Source organism: Nomia melanderi, chromosome 6 (genome assembly GCF_051020985.1).
Source record: "Nomia melanderi isolate GNS246 chromosome 6, iyNomMela1, whole genome shotgun sequence".
NCBI lineage: Eukaryota > Metazoa > Arthropoda > Insecta > Hymenoptera > Halictidae > Nomia > Nomia melanderi.
This window is the reverse complement of record NC_135004.1, coordinates 3,083,758-3,106,137: the sequence shown is the minus strand read 5'-3', so window position 1 is coordinate 3,106,137 and position 22,380 is coordinate 3,083,758. Positions and strand designations below refer to the sequence as shown.

General features: G+C 41.2%; 1 protein-coding gene across 35 annotated transcripts in view; it reads left to right on the top strand.

Moving 5' to 3' along the window:
* RyR (Ryanodine receptor) overlaps positions 1-22,380 on the top strand; it is a 46,947-nt gene that overhangs the window by 12,216 nt on the left and 12,351 nt on the right. For 6 of the 35 annotated variants that reach the window (XM_076368574.1, XM_076368565.1, XM_076368573.1 and 3 more), the window contains exons 3-37: positions 2,150-2,254; positions 3,212-3,310; positions 4,653-4,667; positions 5,799-5,876; positions 5,942-6,017; positions 6,115-6,227; positions 6,433-6,632; positions 7,038-7,220; positions 7,316-7,487; positions 7,877-8,046; positions 8,205-8,329; positions 8,568-8,938; positions 9,189-9,520; positions 9,606-10,714; positions 10,906-11,114; positions 12,177-12,276; positions 13,481-13,679; positions 14,300-14,673; positions 15,004-15,235; positions 15,315-15,344; positions 15,768-15,912; positions 16,021-16,316; positions 16,664-17,197; positions 17,313-17,545; positions 17,665-17,767; positions 17,826-17,996; positions 18,178-18,293; positions 18,503-19,048; positions 19,224-20,042; positions 20,149-20,303; positions 20,387-20,555; positions 21,227-21,247; positions 21,340-21,617; positions 21,732-21,952; positions 22,018-22,041. In XM_076368574.1, coding sequence (XP_076224689.1) covers positions 2,150-2,254; positions 3,212-3,310; positions 4,653-4,667; positions 5,799-5,876; positions 5,942-6,017; positions 6,115-6,227; positions 6,433-6,632; positions 7,038-7,220; positions 7,316-7,487; positions 7,877-8,046; positions 8,205-8,329; positions 8,568-8,938; positions 9,189-9,520; positions 9,606-10,714; positions 10,906-11,114; positions 12,177-12,276; positions 13,481-13,679; positions 14,300-14,673; positions 15,004-15,235; positions 15,315-15,344; positions 15,768-15,912; positions 16,021-16,316; positions 16,664-17,197; positions 17,313-17,545; positions 17,665-17,767; positions 17,826-17,996; positions 18,178-18,293; positions 18,503-19,048; positions 19,224-20,042; positions 20,149-20,303; positions 20,387-20,555; positions 21,227-21,247; positions 21,340-21,617; positions 21,732-21,952; positions 22,018-22,041 — 8,123 coding nt within the window. Of the gene's footprint in view, positions 1-2,149; positions 2,255-3,211; positions 3,311-4,652; positions 4,668-5,798; positions 5,877-5,941; positions 6,018-6,114; positions 6,228-6,432; positions 6,633-7,037; positions 7,221-7,315; positions 7,488-7,876; positions 8,047-8,204; positions 8,330-8,567; positions 8,939-9,188; positions 9,521-9,605; positions 10,715-10,905; positions 11,115-11,496; positions 11,597-12,176; positions 12,277-13,480; positions 13,680-14,299; positions 14,674-15,003; positions 15,236-15,314; positions 15,345-15,767; positions 15,913-16,020; positions 16,317-16,663; positions 17,198-17,312; positions 17,546-17,664; positions 17,768-17,825; positions 17,997-18,177; positions 18,294-18,502; positions 19,049-19,223; positions 20,043-20,148; positions 20,304-20,386; positions 20,556-21,226; positions 21,248-21,339; positions 21,618-21,731; positions 21,953-22,017; positions 22,042-22,380 lie in introns of all 35 variants that reach the window. The other 29 variants (XM_076368586.1, XM_076368584.1, XM_076368583.1 and 26 more) reach the window with 23 other exon arrangements.

Sequence of the window (22,380 nt, the reverse complement as noted above, 5' to 3'; positions counted from 1 at the left end):
CTGAACCGTTCGATACGGTTCGCAACAATTAGAGAAAAGTGAGCAACGAACGCGTCAACGTGATTCGCCTCGTTTTAATCCAGCGAATTATTTTTAAACGACGACACGATCGCCGCGTTCGGATTTAGAACGACGGATCCGAGCGGCGACCGGGTGATACAGATATCCGCGCCCACTCAAAATTAGCGTTTCACCTGTTAAAACGGTCGATCGGCGCGGCGGGGCCCTGATAACGCGATTAAGCGCTCACGAATATGATCGTGTTCGCCGATGAAGAGCAACGGTCACAACGTCATATTCACGGCCGAGGGAAATTGTCGTGCCTTGGATTGACAGTCGCAAATGCCATTGCGATTTCAGTGATAGTCGAAAAGGGAAATGCCACGTATTGCCTTGATCTAGAAAGGCACTAGAAAGAATATTTCTGTCAACAGGTGAAACCGTAAGAGTATCGAATTAAATTAAATTTCTTTCGAATGGATTTATATTTGAAATGAAGGAACAGACAGTTAATGGTATCAAAATATATTGTTAGAAGTTTAACTGAATTTCACGGGAAATAAGTGGACACTCGTTTCAAATGATATGTATCGTTATTTAGATAAATTGATTGATTAGACGAAAATGAATTTTTCGAGTTAACGATACGCCACAGTGTCTTTAGCTTTCAATGAATGAAGTGTGAAAATTCCAACGAACGACTTGGAGAACTCTCTTTCTAAGCGGATAGATAAGTGACCAGGAAAGGTGTAATCATTGTTTATTATAAAATAACAGTGTTATAGGGTACATTATTTATTTAAATCGGAACTATTTTCAGAAATGCCAGTCTTTGTCTTTAGCCGTTTACATTTCATTTAAACGCGACGTCGCGTGACGGGTTCGAGTCCCGGTCTGACTCATAGCGAATGGCAATTCTTGTGCACAAGAATTGCCATTGCCGCTTCTTAAGTAACACGTATGCTTAGTAAAAACAACGGGCATAGTATCCCGGACGGTCCGCGTCGAAAACACCGACGAACATTTCCCAGTATGCTTGTGTAAACCCGTTCACGCATTCCTCAGCCGGTCCAAATTGGTTCTGGCACTGTGCGTAACATCTGCCGTTTGGCTTACATCATATTTTACCGTTTCGCAAAGGTCGTCGTTATGCTACTCGTATTTCCGACGCATCAATGAATCGTTTTTTCTATACGTGGTCTCGCTCACCCTGTACTCTTTTGCACGCTATCGCCATTTCCTCGTCATGCATGTGAATTATTTATCCCGGAAAACATCGAAGTGATTAATGGATAAAAAATATGTGTAATGTTATTCGAACAGATTGTTCGAATGAACGAGGGGGAATTGTGTGATTAATGTGATAGATTAACGATTGTCGCGGACAGTAAATTGTTATCTGGATGAAATACTCGAATAAGAATTTATTCAGGTAATTAGTTTTAGAGAAAAATTGACTTGATGTAATTCGATTAATGACTAATTTTGAGTTAAATAATAGAGTATACTTAGGTTACATAGTGAACTTATAAGTGGTACAATCGCGAAGAAGGTAAATCTAGATGAAAAAATAGGTTGTAAGAACGAGGAGCCATTTTTTCCACGTGAAATACCATTTCCCGCTATATCGATGATGAAAATTTCAGTGATGCATATCTATTTGTGCTTACAATAAGTAGAAACGGTAAACAATGGTCAGACAACATTGGCTAAGCCCTATTGAAAAGCACTCGTACCTGGCTGAAATCCAAATTCAGTTTTTTCGAATGTAAAGATCAAATTTAATTTTACATTTTCGATTTATCTGTAGAGTCTGTGTAGATTCCGTCTTCAGTGACAGCACTAGTTTTTCTAACTTTACATCATTCGAACAATTTTTATTTTATTCAAAGAAAGTTCTGCGATAAAATTAGTATAACGAAAATAATCGAATTTATGAAATAGTATTCCTAGGGTCAACTGTTGACAATCAACTTTTGATATTAATTTTTTATATAAATTTTTCATATCAACTCTCCAGAAAAATTATTATCGAATGAAATTTCGGTAACAGATCAGTGATTGCTCGAGTTTCACCGAGCGCATTCGATTTAGCTTCATAACACAATTCACGTAATCAAGGAACTGAACAGTGAAATTAAATTTACAGGAGGACATGGTGTGTCTCTCCTGCACCGCAACCGGCGAAAGGGTTTGCCTGGCGGCCGAGGGTTTCGGTAACAGACACTGCTTCCTCGAGAACATCGCGGACAAGGTAATCGTGCTCAGTCGATAAAATTGATCCGGAAAGGAGAAATGTTCCACATTCCCGCAAGACGAAAGCTTCCGTGTTTAGCGAGCAGTTAATTAAATTTAATCTCCAATCCCGGTCGAAATGGATCCCGATGGAAATTCGAAACTAGTTTGCACGTTCGTTAAACTTTCAAACTACAGTAGAGCCTCGCTTCGTACTAAGAGGGAAACTTAACCGTTCTAATAAAAGATATGCGTTAGTGTTACTAGAATCACATTTCTAATATTAAATTTCATTCATTTTTGAAAGAATGAAATCAAATCGTGTTATGTACAGATTCTATACTTCTTTGACTGTTAATCCACCAATAATGCTGCGTAAGTCAGATTTCTATCTCTGTTTATTGCACGGTACACCACTGTCCATACTCGTAATAACCTGTCTCACGCGCGCCGCTATTGACGGATCGTCATACAGGTTTTCAATCGTTGACTTAAAAACGAAGCCTCTATCGTAATTTCCTCGCTCTTCATTTCCGTCTTTCTGGCTTTCAAAATCAACCTTCAAAATTTGTAATATACCTACTCAAACATCCTACATAATTGCGTCGACTCTCCTACTAAATTGTAATCAGAACTTATTTCGTTAAAATAGTTACGTATCCAGATAACAGAATATCGGAAAACTATTGAATTATTACGAACGAAATATACAAGTGATAGGTAACCTAAATTTTCTCGTAATAAATAACAGATGTAGATAAGAATGACTAGCTTTCGACTTAAACAGAATTCCAAAAAAAAGATGAATTTCATCGATTGGACTCACCTTTCTGGAACGACGAATATCAAATAAATTATTACTAATCGAATAATAAGCGTTATGGCAGGCTCTACTGTATACTACAGAATTAATTGAGATCGATCATTATTTGGCACTAACAGCGAGTATAATGCATGCTTTTCTTTATGGTTATAGAACATACCCCCGGACCTGTCGCAATGCGTATTCGTAATAGAACAAGCGCTCTCGGTGAGAGCGCTGCAGGAATTGGTTACCGCTGCCGGTTCCGAGACGGTAACGTAACACTTCTTTATCACCCAACACCCTTACGAAGAATCTCATACACCGCCAAAATATTGTGTATATATATACCAGCGGAACAAAAAAAAGAGAAAAAACAAATTCCGCAGTTCTTTTTCTCTCTCTTACTCACTCTTTCTATTTGTAATTCTAACGAATTCAATTCACTGGCACTGCGTTCTTTTTCCTGTGCAAACGTTCGTGTTCTATTTTTGCGTGTAATTTCTCACCATTGTGCACCGTTACGACGCAAGAACGGTCTCAGTATGTTTCTTTTTTAATCCGCGACGTCCGCTAATTACGCGACCGACCTGACTCTCCTATGTATCATGCATTTGATGTTCTGCGGCTCGCGCGCACTGTTCGAATTACCGTCAGCCCCATGTTTCGTGGCTCCGTAATCCAGAAAATCGAATGAACTTTATTTCACGCGCTATTTTCTCACGTCTCTTATGGAAATGATACATTAATATCGGCGTTCGATGAAGCGGAACAGTGCACGAGGGCCAAAGACGAGAAAAAGATCGGAAAAGATAATTGCCACTGGGTGTGTAGACACAATCTGCATAGGAGTGGGCCATAAAGTCCTGTTTGAGTACACGTCGAAAACGCAGGAGAGATTAATCAGCAACGCCGCTGTCCTATTCGTTTTTATGTTACGACTTTATCCACTAATTCGAACGGAACGATGCACTTAGAAAAGTAGACGGCGAGAAGACGCGACCTCGGCCAGTCCATGGGCGCAATTTTTACCCGTGAACGTGCGACGAAGTTTTATCTTTTTTCCCCGCGAACGAGGACGGGAAAACGATTTTCTGAATGCATCTGCACGCACAATAGCCACTGCTCCCAACCGTTCCCACTCCCCGTCCCTCAAACGCCACCCACACCAACCACTTTTGCCAGTCCCCAAAAGGAAACTCTTGTCCAAATAATTGTGGCATGCATCCATGTAGCAAGAAACCGTGTAACCAAAAGTGTCCACGTTTATTGTCTTTCATTTATTCGTATATGTCTTCGTCCCCACCACCACCAACGCCGCTAACGCCGCAGCTGCCGCCACCCCCAACATCTTGTTGTCCGACGTCTCTACATTCGTTCATTTGTATTTTTTCCAAACGTTTCTTTGCGCTGATCGAAAAACGCGCATGAAACCCGCGACCCGTAATCAGAGAATCATCCAAGCGATTCCATATTATCTGATCCGCACTCGTAAGGCGTGTTTCTCATTGATCATTCTCATTGTTCTCTTTTTTTTATCGATCATGCCATCCTCTCATCATACTCACGATTGCCGAACGAACGAGATTCACAACTCTTATGTTTCTCTTTGCAGCAGCAAGAAAGCTTAGTAAGTATACCTTTCGTATTCACTCTTCAGGTCACCGTTTCTGTTCACGCTTCGGTAACATCATATGTAGCTTTTTGCTGTTCTTTCTCTCATTCTGTATACATATACATATTTGTTGGATTTTTCTCCTTTCTCTCTATCTTTCTTTATTTTCGTTCTTTCTTCTCATCTCTGTTCTTTGTGTTCCGTTATTTGTCCTCTTCTACTTTTTTATCATTCTTTTCTCCTCTTTATCTAATTCTGTGCTACACCGGCTTTTCTGTTCGGATTTTGTGATCTTGTTTGCTTTCCGCGTTTAATGCTCGGTCCATGGAACGCGTGCTGTGATCGGACCGATACCGATACGTATCGGCCGTACCCGAGCGGTTCGATACCAAAGTGCTCGATGATGAGCAATACCGAAAGGTATCGACAGTCTTCGGTACTTGTTGTGAAAGAGAATTAGTTTAATAGTTCAATTGATATTTTATCGAAACATTAATTATGATAATATACCAACATTATATTCATCCAACAGTACATTACAATTTCAAATTTGATTATTCCCGAGATTCCTAGTTAACGTGCATAATTTAATGAACAGAGGATTTCAGTATAAGCTGACTGACCGCTGAACAATTTCGTCGTGCAAAATATGCAGTTAGAATCGTTGCCATTTTGATAAAATGTCAAATGAGTGTCCATTGTTTTAAGGGATAATACGTAAAAGTGCCAAACAGGTATCGATTATGTTCAATACCTGCTAGACCGTTACTATTCGACACGGTACCATAATTTGCGATCTGGAACATCGACAATACGGACTCGGTATTATTCCGATCACCGATTGTATGTACATACGCCGCGCTATCACGTGCATATTTTCTTGTACGTTCATTCGATTATAGCGCAGCCACTGTTTAATAAGCTTGGCGTTCATTTTTACTCATCAGCGATCGTTATTTATGGCCTCCTCTTATCAGTATGCTTATTCATTAATTTTTTCTTTATTTCCGTTTCTTTATCTCTTCTTTCTTCCGTTTTGTTTCTCGTTTTTTTTTCTAATTATTTTAACCGAGTTTCGATCTATCAGTACCTTAGGCCGTGCCCTGCGCATTGTTCGATCTTTGCATTGTTCTATTATAATTCTAGGGAAAGGGCACTGGATCGGGCCACAGAACTCTTCTATATGGCAACGCGATTTTACTGAGGCATCAGAACAGCGACATGGTAAGAATACCGTCGCGCTTAATGACTGCCTTGTACCGCAAATTACTCATTGTTATTCTTTGCAGTATTTGGCTTGTCTGTCGACCAGCTCGTCCAACGACAAGTTGGCTTTCGATGTCGGTCTACAACAACATTCTCAAGGTTCCCCGAGAAAATACTTACATTTTACATTTACTTTCGATTACCGTCTAATTCTAGCCGTTCCGCGTCTATTACATTCCTACCGCCATTTTTACAGGGGAGGCTTGCTGGTGGACAGTTCATCCAGCTTCGAAACAGAGGTCAGAGGGTGAGAAGGTCCGAGTAGGTGACGATCTCATTTTGGTATCCGTGGCCACCGAGAGATACTTGGTAAACATTTGAAAAATCCGCTTTCTAACGTTTCATAAAACTCATTCACGGTGATTATCGTTCGACATGTAAAAGCAAAAGACGAAATCTATAGGATTTTATTGGCTCGATTCCCGAGCGCCTACCGTTTCGGCAATCATCTATCAAAATGCCTGCCGTACCAGACGTTACATGCCACCGATCAATGTATCAAAATTTTTTGTAGCACACCACCAAAGAGAACGATTTGTCGGTGGTGAACGCCTCGTTCCACGTCACCCATTGGTCCGTGCAGCCGTACGGTACCGGGATCAGTCGAATGAAGTATGTCGGTTACGTGTTCGGCGGTGATGTTTTGCGATTCTTCCATGGCGGCGACGAGTGTCTCACTATACCGTCGACTTGGAGCACAGCGCCCAGTCAGAAGTATATTTTCAATGTTTCATCTCTGTCCTCAAATTCAATTCCTTTTATGATCACACGAATTCTTATTTAACTCTTCAAGTTTAAAAGAAACCGGACATCCAGTCTACATTTGCAATACACTTATCGAGGAATATTATTTCTGCTAATCTGGAACCGATTATGAATTTAGATTATAGATATTGTAATTAATAGTTACACAATCGAGAAGGAAATGAATAAAAGTATGCCTTCGTATCGTAACGTTAAACAAAGTCGACGTAAATTGCAAAGAATAATATTTACGAAGTTTGGAATTCATTAAATCGATAAGTTGCTTAAATCCTACAGTGGATACGTTCTTTCGTTTAATTAAACATGAAGCCAGAGTTCGATATATCTCTAATGGATAATATTTAATGGTTACAGTATTGTGATCTACGAGGGTGGCAGCGTAATGAGCCAAGCTCGATCTTTATGGAGGCTCGAATTAGCAAGAACAAAATGGGCGGGTGGGTTCATTAATTGGCTACACCCGATGAGGATCAGACACTTGACGACAGGCCGTTATTTAGGCGTAAAAGAAAACAACGAACTGTACCTGGTCGATAGGTAAACATCTATTTTATAAGGAGAGAGGTCGTGATCGAATATCATGTTGATTACGCGCGCACACGTTTATTGAATTCCCTATCATTTTATGAAAGGAACGAAGCTACAATAGAGACGTCAACGTTCTGGCTGAGACAAGAGAAGGACGACCAGAAGATTGTTCTCGAAGACAAGGATCTCGAGGTCATCGGCTTGCCAATTATCAAATATGGTGACTCGACTGTTATCATGCAACATGCTACAACATGTCTGTGGGTCTCATACAAGGTAACATGAATTCGTACAACAGTTAACGTTATATCTGCCGCTGATAAGTAATATTTATCTTTAAATTAAGTTCTTAATTTCATTCACAATCGTGGATCAACAAGTTGTTTCGAATTACGTAAGCCCTCTGTCAATCTACCTAAAAGCTATTTAAACAAAAAAGATGTTCATACACCAATGCGTTTAATCTGTCGAAGAAAAATTTCCTTTTCATCTAGAAATTAATAACGATTAAGTAACTTTTGTCAGTTTAATTACTAAAAGAATCATAAATCAAGGTATAAAGTCTTTTCTCAATGTGCTATAATTATCGAGATACCTATTCATAGGTTTTTGATAGGTGAATTATTCAAAATTCATTTATTCAAATTTATTTCTTAACCGGGCAGTCATACGAGACAAAGAAGAAGGGCGTCGGTAAAGTGGAAGAGAAGCAAGCTGTGCTTCACGAGGAAGGCAAAATGGACGACGGTCTGGATTTCTCCCGGTCGCAAGAAGAGGAGTCCCGCACGGCTCGTGTGATCAGAAAATGCAGCAGCTTGTTCACACAGTTCATCACGTGAGTGTCTAAAGATCGGTCGCACTGGACTCGTTCATATTGAACCCTCTGCAATTGAAAATGTTAGAGGCTCCGATGGAATCGTACAGAGACGTTACAAACCGAATGATAAGTTAACGTGGGCAGGCGGGTCGCTAAAAGGGCCGAATATGTTTTAGAGGCCTAGAGACGCTGCAAGTAGATAGAAGAGCGTCAATGTTCTTCCAAAATGTGAATCTGAACGAAATGGTGATGTGCCTGGAAGACTTGATCAATTATTTCGCCCAGCCCGAGGATGACATGGGTAAGAATTTCATATCTCGTTGTTAGACTGTAGATTTTTACAGGATTCCTTATAATCTTAATATTTTACCTTCATTGAAAAGCTCGGATAAAATAGCTCAGAAAAATTATATAAACTACGTTTCGCAATTTTATAATATTTCGTATTAAATTAATATAAAACTGAAATTAAATTTAATATTTTGCGTGTTTAACAATTATTGAAGTCGTTATCGATGAATCAATGTTGCTGTTTGCAGAACATGAGGAGAAACAAAACAGATTCCGAGCTTTAAGAAATCGTCAAGACCTGTTCCAAGAGGAAGGCATCCTGAATCTGATCTTGGAGGCAATCGACAAAATCAACGTGATCACGTCGCAAGGTTTTCTCGTCGCGCTTTCCGGAGACGAGAGCGGACAAGCCTGGGACCAAATATCCGGCTACCTGTATCAATTGCTGGCAGCGATTATCAAAGGGAATCACACGAACTGCGCACAGTTCGCTAACAGCAATCGTCTAAATTGGTTGTTCAGTCGACTGGGTTCGCAGGCTTCCAGCGAAGGTACAGGGATGTTGGACGTACTTCACTGCGTCCTCATCGATTCGCCAGAGGCGTTAAACATGATGAGAGTGAGTAAACAACTCGCTTATTTATTCACGAAAACTTTTATGGACTACTGAAAACGTCACATTGTTCGAAATGTTCCTGGCGCCTCGATCAGTGAAACTGGGTCACAGCTTGTGTCTTATTTTACACACAATAACTTTCATCCGATTTTATAGACTCTTACGACAAGAACGGCAGATTTTTCAGCAAGTTTCTGAACAATACAGTTATTACTTATTTTATTCTGAATTATTTTACATATACTGTTGACAGGACGAGCATATCAAAGTAATCATCTCCCTACTCGAGAAGCACGGAAGGGATCCAAAAGTATTAGACGTTCTCTGTTCACTGTGCGTCGGTAATGGCGTCGCGGTGCGCTCGTCGCAAAACAACATCTGCGACTTCCTCCTGCCTGGGAAAAACCTTCTGCTACAAACGCAACTAGTAGATCACGTAGCTAGCGTTAGACCGAATATATTCGTCGGTAGAGTCGAGGGATCAGCTCTCTATCAAAAATGGTACTTCGAAGTCACCGTGGACCATATCGAGCAGACAACACACATGATGCCTCATCTGAGAATCGGCTGGGCGAATACTGCAGGGTATCTAGAGAGTTCTCAGAAGTAGATAGAGAAATGCTTTTATATAATTCTAGAAATCTCATAAATCCATTTTATTTCTGTTTAGATACATGCCGTACCCCGGCGGTGGCGAAAAATGGGGAGGAAACGGTGTAGGCGACGACCTCTATTCATTCGGCTTCGACGGTGCCTACTTATGGACCGGTGGCAGGAAAACCCAAGTGGTTCACAACGCCACCGAACCTTACATCAGGAAAAGCGACGTGATCGGCTGCGCTTTGGACCTGACGGTGCCCATAATCACGTTCACCTTCAACGGAGCACCCATTCTAGGATCCTTCCGAAACTTCAACTTGGACGGCATGTTCTTCCCATCGATCAGCTGCTCTTCTAAGTTGTCCTGTCGATTCCTTTTGGGTGGTGACCACGGCCGACTCAAGTTCCAACCACCGGAAGAGTTCTCACCCCTAGTGGAAAGTCTTTTGCCTCAGCAGATACTATCCCTGGACCCTTGCTTCTATTTCGGCAATATGAACAAAGTGGTGTTAGCTGGGCCCTGGTTGGTCGAGGACGACACTGCTTTCGTTCCAGCCCCCGTTGACACCTCGATGATCAACTTGCCGTCATATGTCGAACAAATAAGAGACAAGCTGGCTGAGAACATCCACGAAATGTGGGCGATGAATAAGATCGAGGCTGGCTGGATCTACGGAGAGCACAGAGATGATATGAGGAAGATTCATCCGTGCATCGTTCAATTCGAGAAACTCCCAGCTGCTGAGAAGCGATATGACACGCAACTGGCTGTCCAGACGTTGAAAACTATTCTGGCCCTGGGGTACTATATTACCATGGACAAACCACCTTCTAGAATAAAGACTCTGAGGCTACCCAATGAACCATTCCTGCAGAGCAGTGGATACAAACCAGCGCCTCTTGATCTTACTGCTATCACACTTACTCCTAAGATGGAGGAGCTGGTGGATCAGCTTGCCGAGAATACGCATAATTTGTGGGCGAAGGAGAGGATCAGTCAGGGATGGACCTATGGTTTGAACGAAGATTCAGAAATGAGGAGGAGTCCGCATTTAGTACCCTACCCGAAGGTTGATGACGCTATTAAGAAGGCTAATCGAGACACTGCTAGCGAAACTGTTAGGACGCTCCTAGTTTATGGGTATATGCTGGAACCACCTACTGGAGAGCAGCATGAAGGTTCTTAAAACATATGTTTTTCATACTTTGGTGAAGTATCGTGAACACTTATTATTTTGAAACACACAGAAGTGACAAATATTGATTCAATGTAACACTGTATTAACCACTATATCAAGTTTCGACATTGAATATTGACGCAATGTGTCTAATATTCTGGTATTACTACAATACTCTTTTTGTTCCTATAGCTCTGCTCTTGGAGGCAAACAGGTTACGACAACTGGCCTTCAGAACGTACCGAGTAGAGAAGCACTACGCGGTAAGCAGCGGAAAATGGTACTTCGAGTTCGAAGTCCTAACTGCAGGTCCAATGCGTGTGGGGTGGGCGAAAGCAGATTGCATGCCCGGAAGCATGCTAGGAAGCGACGAGAATACGTGGGCATTCGATGGTTACAATGTAAGTTTTCAAATCGCAACTTTACGACTCATTTTATCATATCCCGACCATAGCAGTAGATACCGAGTTTAAAAGAAGTTTCGGTGATTATATACGATGAAGACTATCTCAAAATACTGATTTGTATGAAGCGGGTGAAGATCATTGAAATTGATAAGTTAGTTCTTATCCTATACAATTACCAAAATTTCATGAAACGTTTCAAAGAAAATATCAAAGTGTCAGCCTTGCGCAGTTCTTATTACAGAATAAATTGTAAGATTCAAGTCGGCGTTCATGGTAAGACACAATTAATCATTCAATCGATTCCATCCCGCGAACGTTACCCTCCATATTACGTGATTGGAAGTCATGAATAATTGATATCCATCATGAACATCAGGTGACTAAAGTACACGCCGGTACCCACGAGTCATTCGGCCACAAATATCAAGTGGGCGACATAGTTGGATGTTTCATTGACGTCGCGGACAGAACGATCAGTAAGAGTTCAATATTTTCTCAACAGCCGATCTAGTAACGGTCCACCGATTTTTCTTTGAGTTTTCTCGTCCACTATTGTTGTCTTTGTCTCTATATGTTATTTTCATGTTGACTTTGGGTTTTTATCGTTTCTCTTTCTTAGTCTCCTTTTTGTTTCCTTTTTTTTCGTCACTTCGCATTCCTTGTTGCCCACCCCCAACCCCGCGACGAATGAAACCGACCTGGGTATTTCATTCGACGAGTGTGGCTTGACTTCTTTATTCGACGTCTTTAAGAATTTCTTGTGAAAATCGTATCTACGTTGTACAGTGTACCGACTAAGTGTTACCGCCGATTGTTCTATGTTTCATCTTCACCCAGCCCACATCACACCACCAAAAAAAAAGAAAGAAAAATAAACCACCCTCTTTGCCTATCAGAATACAGAATCACGGATATCGTGGACGACGTGTTACGACGCACGTTAAGACCGTCAAAACCGAACTCGTGGCTTACCGTGTGGCGAATTTCCCGCACGGTTCGCACGATCGCCAACGTGTATGAAGCTTGTTGAGTTGGTGAAATTTTTCATTTTTAAAGGAGGAAAAAGTATACTCGGGCACAGCCGAAACATTTGGCAAACAATGGCAGGTTGGAGACGTTGTCGGGGTATTCCTGGATCTAATTGACCGAACGATTAGTAAGACGGAATCTTTAAGCGAACGCTTCAGCTGCCATTTCAAGCTAGCCACACGTACAATTTGATTCGAGGGAGAGATAGATTACTGGATACAGACGCTGTGAACGTAGCGACGCCGTTTTTTTAACCGATAAAAGGAAAAGAAACAGTGACCGTAAAATCAGACGAAGCCTGTGATCGAAACGCATTGATAACCATCGAGCCTCGAATTTCACTGAACAAAATTTCCCGAAACGCAATTCTATCACCGAATACAATCTTACCGAATTACACACGTCGATTAATTACCTGTATTGTGCAGTCGAGTATAAATGTTGTTCGCTTGATCGCCTAATCAATGAACACACACTCCGACAAACGCTTTCGCAGTAAAAGCAGAGTTGCCACTTCATCGTAGACGATTATTATTTGTCCACCCTCATCGCAGCAACGCTTTCGTACACGTTCTCAAGTATCATCGCACAGAACACACCTGGTGTCTGTTCCTTTTTTTCCGTTTTTTTTTGGTGTCTGTAATAAAATTCACAATCGATCGAGTCAGCAAATTCACGTACTCTGTTTGCCCATACTTTCAGTATCCAGTACTCTATTCGGTGTTGTACCGTCAACACCCAGCAGCGCTTTATTAATTTAATTCATAGAGATATCACGTTTACTAACAACCACCGAACGAAATTAAAACTACCGTATGCTCCAGAACCACCTCGTAAGATCGAATTATGATCAGTAGCACAATGTTTGGGAGAGTAGTTACTACGAAGATGCTAACAACGTTAACAATCTCTCCGAACTAAATCGACATTAACCCCTGTACCTTCATTCTACATTCTCCCATCGATTTTATTCACTTTTTTTTCAACGAAACTTTACGACATGAAAACCACCTTTTTTTTAAATATTATTTAACACGATACTACTGTCTGCATGTGTAACATTCTACTCGAGTAATTTTCGCACTCGCTTTGCATACTTCTGTGTAGTTGTATTGTGTCTATGTGTCTTAATGGTCATTGCTGGATTATAATTGCAATTAATCGAATTCTTAACGCTTCAGTATTGTGCCATTGAATTTTCGGATCGCTAAATGAAGTAACTGTTTGCCCTTTCTAGACGAACTTAATTACTATTTATCAGTCTAGCGTTTTTTCTCATACGCATGAAGATGTTATTGGTGTGTTCGTGTCAACGAGGTGTATGTATTCAGGTTTCTCTCTGAATGGAGAATTGTTGATGGACGCGCTCGGCGGCGAAACGTCGTTCGCCGACGTCCAAGGAGACTGTTTCGTGCCGGCCTTTACTCTTGGAGTCGGCCAGAAGGCGAAGCTCACGTTCGGTCAGGACGTAAACACGCTGAAATTCTTTACCACATGCGGTTTGCAAGAAGGATACGAACCCTTCTGCGTGTAAGTATTTTATTAATGACAATAGAAGATTGATTACGCTTGTAACGTTGCGTACAATACCATTTGCGCTATACAAAACAGGAAAGATGAACGTTTATTACAGAACTTCTGCATTTATTCTACATTATTTACGAATTAGCATTTTGGCCACTATACTCTTGAAGACAATTTTATCTCTTAAGCTTGATGCATGTAATTACTAGTTGCTCGACAAGCTTATGGAATTCAAACTAAATTGAAAACTGTTCAAAACCCTTTTTTGTCATTATATTCAAAGAATTGGTCTCAGAAAACTGAATGAAATTAACTCTAGGTTTACGGACATTTATTGTATAGTCACTCTATTGTTCGTAGAAAAATTGATGTGCGTTCATTTAAATCTTGGAAATTAGAAGTTCAAAGATAGACGATTAATTTTCGTGTAAACGCATGAATCAACATCGACGTACACATTTGTCAAATATTGTGTGTAAAATTCAATATTTATCAAATTGACGCGTGCGGTGAACCTAGTGTTAATGTCGTGTTACATAGGGGATACATGTTTTTATATAATATGATGTAATAATAAACTATATGTAGGCAAAGTAGCTATGTGTAGTAAAAAATATATTTTCCAGAAATATGAATCGCCCAGTAACATACTGGTACACGAAAGACCAACCAATCTTCGAGAACACCGACGACATGGCCGACACCAGAATAGACGTTGCCAGGATCCCTGCAGGGTCCGACACCCCTCCGTGTCTCAAGATCTCGCACAATACGTTTGAAACCATGGAGAAAGCGAACTGGGAGTTCCTACGGTTGTCTCTACCGGTTATTTGTCAATCAACGTTCATCTCGGAGAACGAAAAAGTAAAAAGATGGCAGGAAATCAAGATGCGGCAGAGCAGGCTGTTGTCCGAACAGGTGGAACAAGCGCAACAAGCCGCGCCATCGGCTCAAATGGAGCAGATTATGAAGTCTGGTTTCAGCATGAGTGACATTAAAGGTATTAAATTATATTGCTGTCGTCATAAAATTGTCTTACGTCTGTCAACATAATTCGCAAAAAGATAGAGCTGACACATTTCTCAAGAGCATATACTTAAGCATAATTATCACACAGGATTTTTAAAAATTTCGGAGGAACCGCATTTGGCTAAGATTCTATTTGCTGTAATAATAGCTTTATAAAGTGAAAATTAATATGAAATTGAATGAAATTCTGTTAAACTTACTATTAATTGATGACACTCTGAAAACATTTGAATGCTATAAATTCTTTAATACGTAAGGATCTGTACTGATATTTTATGTAAATCTTTTTATGATAATGTAGGGTTGCAGAGAAATTACTCCGAAGATGCAGTGGAAGCGGACGAGATGATGAAAGAGTCACCATTGCCGATGCAGAGGAACAAGCCAGTCAGACCTCCCAGGAAAGGTTCCCTTTACGGATCACGAGGTGGTAACATGGAGAACGCCATCAGCGAGGGAGACATGAACGGTTACGGTGACATGAACGGAGACGTAAAAGACGACAAGAAGAAACGCGGGCGTTCACCGTTCCGGTTAGTACACGCTGCATAACCAATCCTTCTCATGAATTATATTTACAACGAATCGATTCTGATATGTGAACCTTCTTAGCGAGCTTAGCAAAGAGACGGAAGAAGAACAGTGAGTTACATTGTTAATCCTTACTTCACGGAATTGGTATTTCTTCTGTAGACAATATCAAGTTGAAGTAAACTGATTTGAATTTGAAAAGTTTGATAAGGAACTATTTAAAACACGTGTTACTGGAAATACGAATTGCACCACTCAACTATTTAATATTGGAACTCTTACGCTTCGTTGAACACTATGTAATCCAACGTTAAAACTTTGTGTTTTTGTGAAATAAGTATATTTCGTGGATATTAGCGGCGAAGAAAATAGTTGCCAAGAAGATTACTGAAGACGTTGACAAGTAAATTTGAGCGATGCAATAAATATTTCGGATAGTTACTTATCCAAGTAAATGGCTTTACCCGTGAAAGTGTAATTGTCATTGTTGGACGAAAATAATCAAAGGAAATGACCTTGCGACAACTATTTCAGGTTCTTCTCGCGCAAAGCGAAGTCGCCGGACGCAAAGTCGAAAACGCCCGAGCCGCCTGTCCGCTCCGACGTCTCCGACAAGAGCACGAAAACTCTGTCGATGAACAAAGCAAGTAGCCGGCCTCCCCAAATTCGCATATCAAATGTAAAACCTTTTATTTATCTATTTGTTTGTACCACCGTCCACGCCGCTTCGTAAAATCTTTCGTCACTTAGCAAGGACGCAAATTAAACGGTCGTATGTCTGCCGCAGACGGATTTGAAGGTGATACCGCCTCAAATACCAGAACGGAACGCGCCGAAGGCGATGTCAGTGCTGAGCGGGTCTGGCGTCGAGGCTATTGGAAACGAAATATTCGACGCGGATTGTCTCAAGCTGATGAACGAATACTTCTACGGCGTGAGGATTTTTCCTGGACAGGATCCAACCCACGTTTATGTTGGCTGGGTCACGTCCCAGTATCATCTACATACGAAGGACTTTAATCTGTCTCGCGTGAGGAAGTCATCCGTAGTTATAACCGATGATTATGACCGACCAGCTGAACAGTACGTTCTGTTATACGTTTTAACGCGAAGAGCAATTCGCCGTTAACCCTCTGTGCGATTGATACAATTTTTATAAACTCCCAAAAACCTTTGCTCTCTCTATTTTCATCGATTGATCTCACTTCTCAAATTACAATTATTCACAAACTTTACTATAGTTGCAAATATTAATTTGAAGCTGAAATCAATTTATCAAATATCAAACTAGTCTCAGTCGAATCCTTAAGGTTACCTAATTGTGTCTTTTCCTTAATTGATTTCTTAAGATTAAAACAATGAGTGGAACGTTTATAACGTTTACCATTGTTTTTTGAACAACGTGCCAGTCTAGAATATTTTCATTTCAGAGTGGACAGGCAAAGTTGCTACATGGTCAGAGCAGATGAACTATACAATGAAGTCACACAAGACGCATCCGGCAAAGGAGCCTCCCAAGGGATGTTCGTTGGTTGTTTCGTGGACACAGCAACCGGTTGGGTCTCGTTCACCTGTGAAGGCAAAGAGACCAGCCACAAATTCAGAATGGAACCCGACACCAAACTGTTCCCTGCCATTTTCGTGGAAGCCACTAGCAAAGAGATCCTTCAGATCGAACTGGGAAGAACATCGACGACTTTGCCACTGTCCGCTGCAGTTTTACAGAACTCGGAACGTCACGTTATACCCCAATTCCCGCCCAGATTGAAGGTTCAGTGTCTGAAACCTCATCAATGGGCCAGGGTACCTAATCAGTCGCTTCAGGTGCACGCGTTGAAGCTGTCTGACATCAGGGGTTGGTCCATGTTGTGTGAAGACGCAATTTCAATGCTGGCGTTGCACATCCCTGAAGAGGATAGATGCATCGATATCTTGGAGCTCATTGAAATGGACAAATTGCTTAGGTCAGACACAATAATAACTATAGATCATAACCGCGATGCCAGAAGTCTTAAAAGTCTCAGTTTACACGACAATACTGAACACTAACGATAACATTTCATTCCTTTCTCCGTACAGCTTCCATGCGCACACCCTAACACTTTACGCAGCTCTTTGCTACCAGTCGAACTACAGAGCAGCCCACGCTCTGTGCCAACACGTCGACCAGAAACAATTGTTATATGCTATTCGAGCGGAATACATGTCCGGGCCCCTACGACAAGGATTCTACGACTTGCTGATCGCTCTGCATCTCGAGTCGCACGCGACGACGATGGAAGTGTGCAAGAATGAATATATCATTCCTTTAGGTCAGTGTTACTTTATTCTCGGATAACGAATAAAAAATGAAATAACCAGTGGAAATAATGTTTCAAATGATTACATTGAAGAATTGATTGATACATGAGCCAATCGTGATTGTTTGCAGGTCAAGAACTGAAAGACTTATACGAATCCGTGGAGATGCGGCACAGTCTCAGGTACCTGGAAACCGAGTCGGTGCGACCGCAAATGAAGATGACAGATATCAGGTAAGTAAACTAAATCCGAAGTTGAACCTGGACCCTGCAACTAATTGTCGACATCAAGGGAAATTCCTTCTAGCGATCAAACGATCGAGAACATAAGGAGCCTCTACAGCCCGTACTTCCCTCTGGACGTCGTACGGGATTACGTGATGGAGGCCCTAAACGAGGCCGTCGAGGTCAATCAAGTACACAACCGAGACCCTATCGGTGGCAGCAACGAGAATCTCTTCCTGTATGTAAACATTGTGAATACGTGCACGGCTGGGCTATATTCTGCATAATTAATGCCTTCGTCAGCGATATCGTGACAAGAAGAAGATGTGCTTTCAGGATGAAATGCGCCGCCGCTTAACGCTATAAGCCACAGACATTTCGTGTCGTATGCTTTTCGCTAATGCTGTTTTTATTTACAGGCCGCTTTTGAAACTCGTCGATAGGCTGCTGCTAGTCGGAATGCTTAGAAACGAGGACATCATGAAGCTTTTGATTATGATTCATCCAGAAACTTGGGACCCAACGTTTGATAAAGGTGAACATACTATTCCTACGATGACAATGTTTCTGGTTCCATTGAACACTCCAGATTTTAAAAAAAACTCTTCATATCAAACTTTTCTAGATTACACACATTTATATCGCAATAGAATTATAAATATTACCGCGATTTCTTTGGATGAACTGTAAGTTCCAAATTCTAGATGTAAATTTCTATAACAAAGTATTACTGATAATTTGCAGAAGGGAAAGACGAACACAAGAAGGGATTGCTCCACATGAAAATGGCGGAAGGAGCGAAACTCCAGATGTGCTACCTTCTTCACCATCTGAACGACATCCAACTGCGCCATCGCGTCGAGTCCATCATTGCCTTCAGCCATGACTTTGTCGGTGACCTTCAAGCCGATCAGCTGCGCCGTTACATCGACATCAAACAGTCGGATCTGCCGTCAGCGGTAGCAGCGAAGAAAACCAGAGAATTCCGTTGCCCGCCACGTGAACAGATGAACGCGATTTTGAGCTTCAAGAACATGGAGTTCGAGGAAGATCCTGACAACATACCTTGTGGAGAGGATCTCATTACCAGAATGAACGATTTTCACAGCAATCTGATGTCCTACGTATCCCTAAACGCTCTTCAGGTTGCGGCTGAAGCTGAAAACGAACCAGCAGAGGAAGTTCAGAAGCCTGGAGCGATGAAGAAGCTGTTCAATTTCATAAATGCAGTAAAGGAACTGGAAGAAGAACCTAAGCCAGAACCTGAACCGGAAAAGAAGACTCCAGAAGGTAATGTTCTTTTGAATAATTCACAATTCCAATACATTTCATTGAAAAGATTTTCCTCCATGCTTGAAACACTATAACATTATACCTCGACAAAATTCGGAGCCACCGTGATTTTCAGAAGTATTTCAGTACTTTGAGGAGTTCTTAACATAATTTTTAACATATTTCCTTCCAGAGGTGTTCCGAAAAGTACTGATATCAACCATCGTCAACTGGGCAGAAGAATCCCAGATCGAAACACCGAAATTGGTGCGTGAGATGTTCAGCCTTCTGGTTCGTCAATACGATACCGTAGGTGAATTAATCAGGGCCTTGGAGAAGACTTACGTGATCAACAGCAAGACAAGAGACGACGCTGCCTTGATGTGGGTCGGTCTGAGCCAAATTCGTGCACTGTTGCCTGTGCAAATGTCCCAGGAGGAAGAAGAGTTGGTCAGAGAGAGACTCTGGAAGTTAGTGAACAATCACACTTTCTTCCAGCATCCAGATCTGATCAGAGTGTTGAGGATCCACGAAAACGTCATGGCGATCATGATGAACACTCTGGGCAGACGAGCGCAAGCGCAATCAGACGCTCAGACTCAAGCCCAAACCACCGAAGGAGAACCAGCTTCCAAAGAGAAAGACACTTCTCATGAGATGGTGGTAGCTTGTTGTCGATTCCTTTGCTATTTCTGCCGTACATCCAGGCAAAATCAAAAAGCCATGTTCGATCACTTTGACTTCTTGTTGGAGAACAGTAATATTCTGTTATCGAGACCTTCTTTGAGAGGATCAACACCATTGGACGTAGCTTATTCATCGTTGATGGAGAACACGGAGCTTGCGTTGGCTCTCAGAGAACACTATCTCGAGAAAATTGCTATCTATTTGTCTCGTTGCGGTTTGCAGTCGAATTCTGAACTGGTGGAGAAAGGATATCCAGATCTGGGTTGGGATCCAGTGGAAGGTGAACGATACTTGGACTTCTTGCGATTCTGCGTGTGGGTCAATGGTAGGTTTCATTTTTGATTAACTCTTTTAAAATTGGTATACATTTTTGTGTGAATTATTTCTAATATTCTTGTAAAATTTATTATTCGATGAATTATTTTTTTCAGGCGAAAGCGTAGAGGAGAATGCAAACTTGGTTATACGTTTACTGATCAGGAGACCGGAGTGTTTGGGTCCAGCATTGCGAGGCGAGGGCGAAGGTCTGCTGAGAGCTATTATAGATGCTAATAAAATGTCTGAACGCATCGCCGATCGGCGAAAGGTAGATGCAATCATTTTAAACTCGGTCTAACAATAATGTTTGTCCTTGTAGATGATCTAATATTAATTGAATTGAGAAAACAGGTACACGATGAAGCGGAAGGGACAGCAGTGATGCAATTTGAGCATCCGCTTCCGGAATCGGATGACGATGAAGATTATATCGATACAGGCGCTGCGATCTTGAATTTCTATTGTACCCTGGTAGACCTGTTGGGTCGCTGCGCTCCGGATTCTTCTGTGATCGAGCAAGGTAAGTGAAATCGAAGCTATACCTTTCGGTAGCCATGTGCTTGCATCTAATGATCAGAAAGAAATTCCGAACCGCCTCCGTAAGTATATCCTTCTGTTGCCTTCGCACATACCTCATCGTCCAAGTTCAATTTACGAAGCTAAACACCATACACAGAGTTTGTTGTCTTCACTCTTAACCTTTATGTCAATAACTAAAATTTTGTGGGTTGTTCTATGACTGAAGCACTATGTTAAAATGCTACATGTTTCACGGTTATGTCACGTGTAATACAATGAATTCTCTTTTATAGTCTCCTTTCAACACTTTTTTGATGTTTTCAGTATATACCAGGATATATTAAGTGACATTCGAGTAAAACGTAATAACTGAGATTATTATATGTGTTCACAAGCTGCAGTTAGTTTATGATACAGACGCAACTTCCTTCAACAGTCGATATAAATTATTTGAATAAGGACCAGAGTATTAAGTTCAAAGCGATTTTGCCATGTTACATCAGGAACATGCGACACATTTAAACACACGTCGGAAGTGGGTACTTGGTTATTGACATAAGGGTTATACAACGATCCAAGTATATAATCACGAGCTTCTTCATAAATTCTCAGAAACTCGTAAAGAGAGAACGATCTATCTAATAACAGTATTTATTTTTTAACGAGCAACAGAGGCGTCGACAGAATCAGTTGGTAATATATACATAAATACATAATACATAAAAGATTTTCTTCGATATACGATCTCTCTTTGAGAATGAGACCAAAGTAGAATTATATTTCAGGGAAGAATGAGTCTTTGCGAGCGAGAGCTATTCTACGATCGCTGGTGCCCCTCGACGATCTTCAGGGTGTTTTGTCCTTGAGATTCACGCTGCTGAACCCTGCGGCTGGTGAAGAGAAACCGAAAAGCGACATGCCGTCTGGCCTGATCCCGGGACACAAGCAGAGCGTTGTTTTGTTCTTGGAGCGCGTTTACGGCATCGAAACACGGGAATTGTTCTTCAAGATACTCGAAGAAGCTTTCTTGCCTGATCTTAGAGCAGCTACTATGCTAGACAGGGTAGGCGAACAAGAATTTCTGTTAAAAGAAATTGGAAATTAACAAATAGTCTTCTCCGCAATTGCCATGTTTTTATGAATTTTTTTTCTCTATCGCTTTCTTTTATACTTCCAGAACGATGGCTACGAATCCGACATGGCGTTGGCGATGAATCGATACATCGGGAATAGCATCCTGCCTCTGTTGATCAAGCATTCCAAATTCTACAACGAAGCGGACAATTATGCCAGTCTCCTCGACGCTACTTTACACACCGTTTACCGGTTGAGTAAAAACAGAATGCTGACGAAGGGACAACGAGAGGCGGTGTCGGACTTCCTGGTGGCTTTAACTAGGTAAACACAGTATTCTTAGAAACGCGATTAACATAATTAACGGAATCATTTTGTTGCTTAACAAGAGAAGTCCACGAATTAAATGTCTCGTAAGTTCTATCAATATTTCTTAAAACCGCTTTTTCTTTGCCCCACAACAACTGTAAATATCGATATTCGATGTGCTATAAGGGCGACTGCGCTTATAGAGTACTTGTATCTACACACGCTGCCGTCTATTAGTATTTGTATACTTGACATTAAGAGCCTTTCATTTTTGTTAGAATGAATACGCATCGTAATTGATCAGTGTGGTAGAACAAGGTTTTAAAAGTCAACTTTTTAACTACTGTATACTCATAAATTTCACTTTATTGTAATCGTCTGTTTTCTGTGGCCATTAAAGGATTGCATGTAGAATATTTGAACACAATATAAAGCAAGAATAA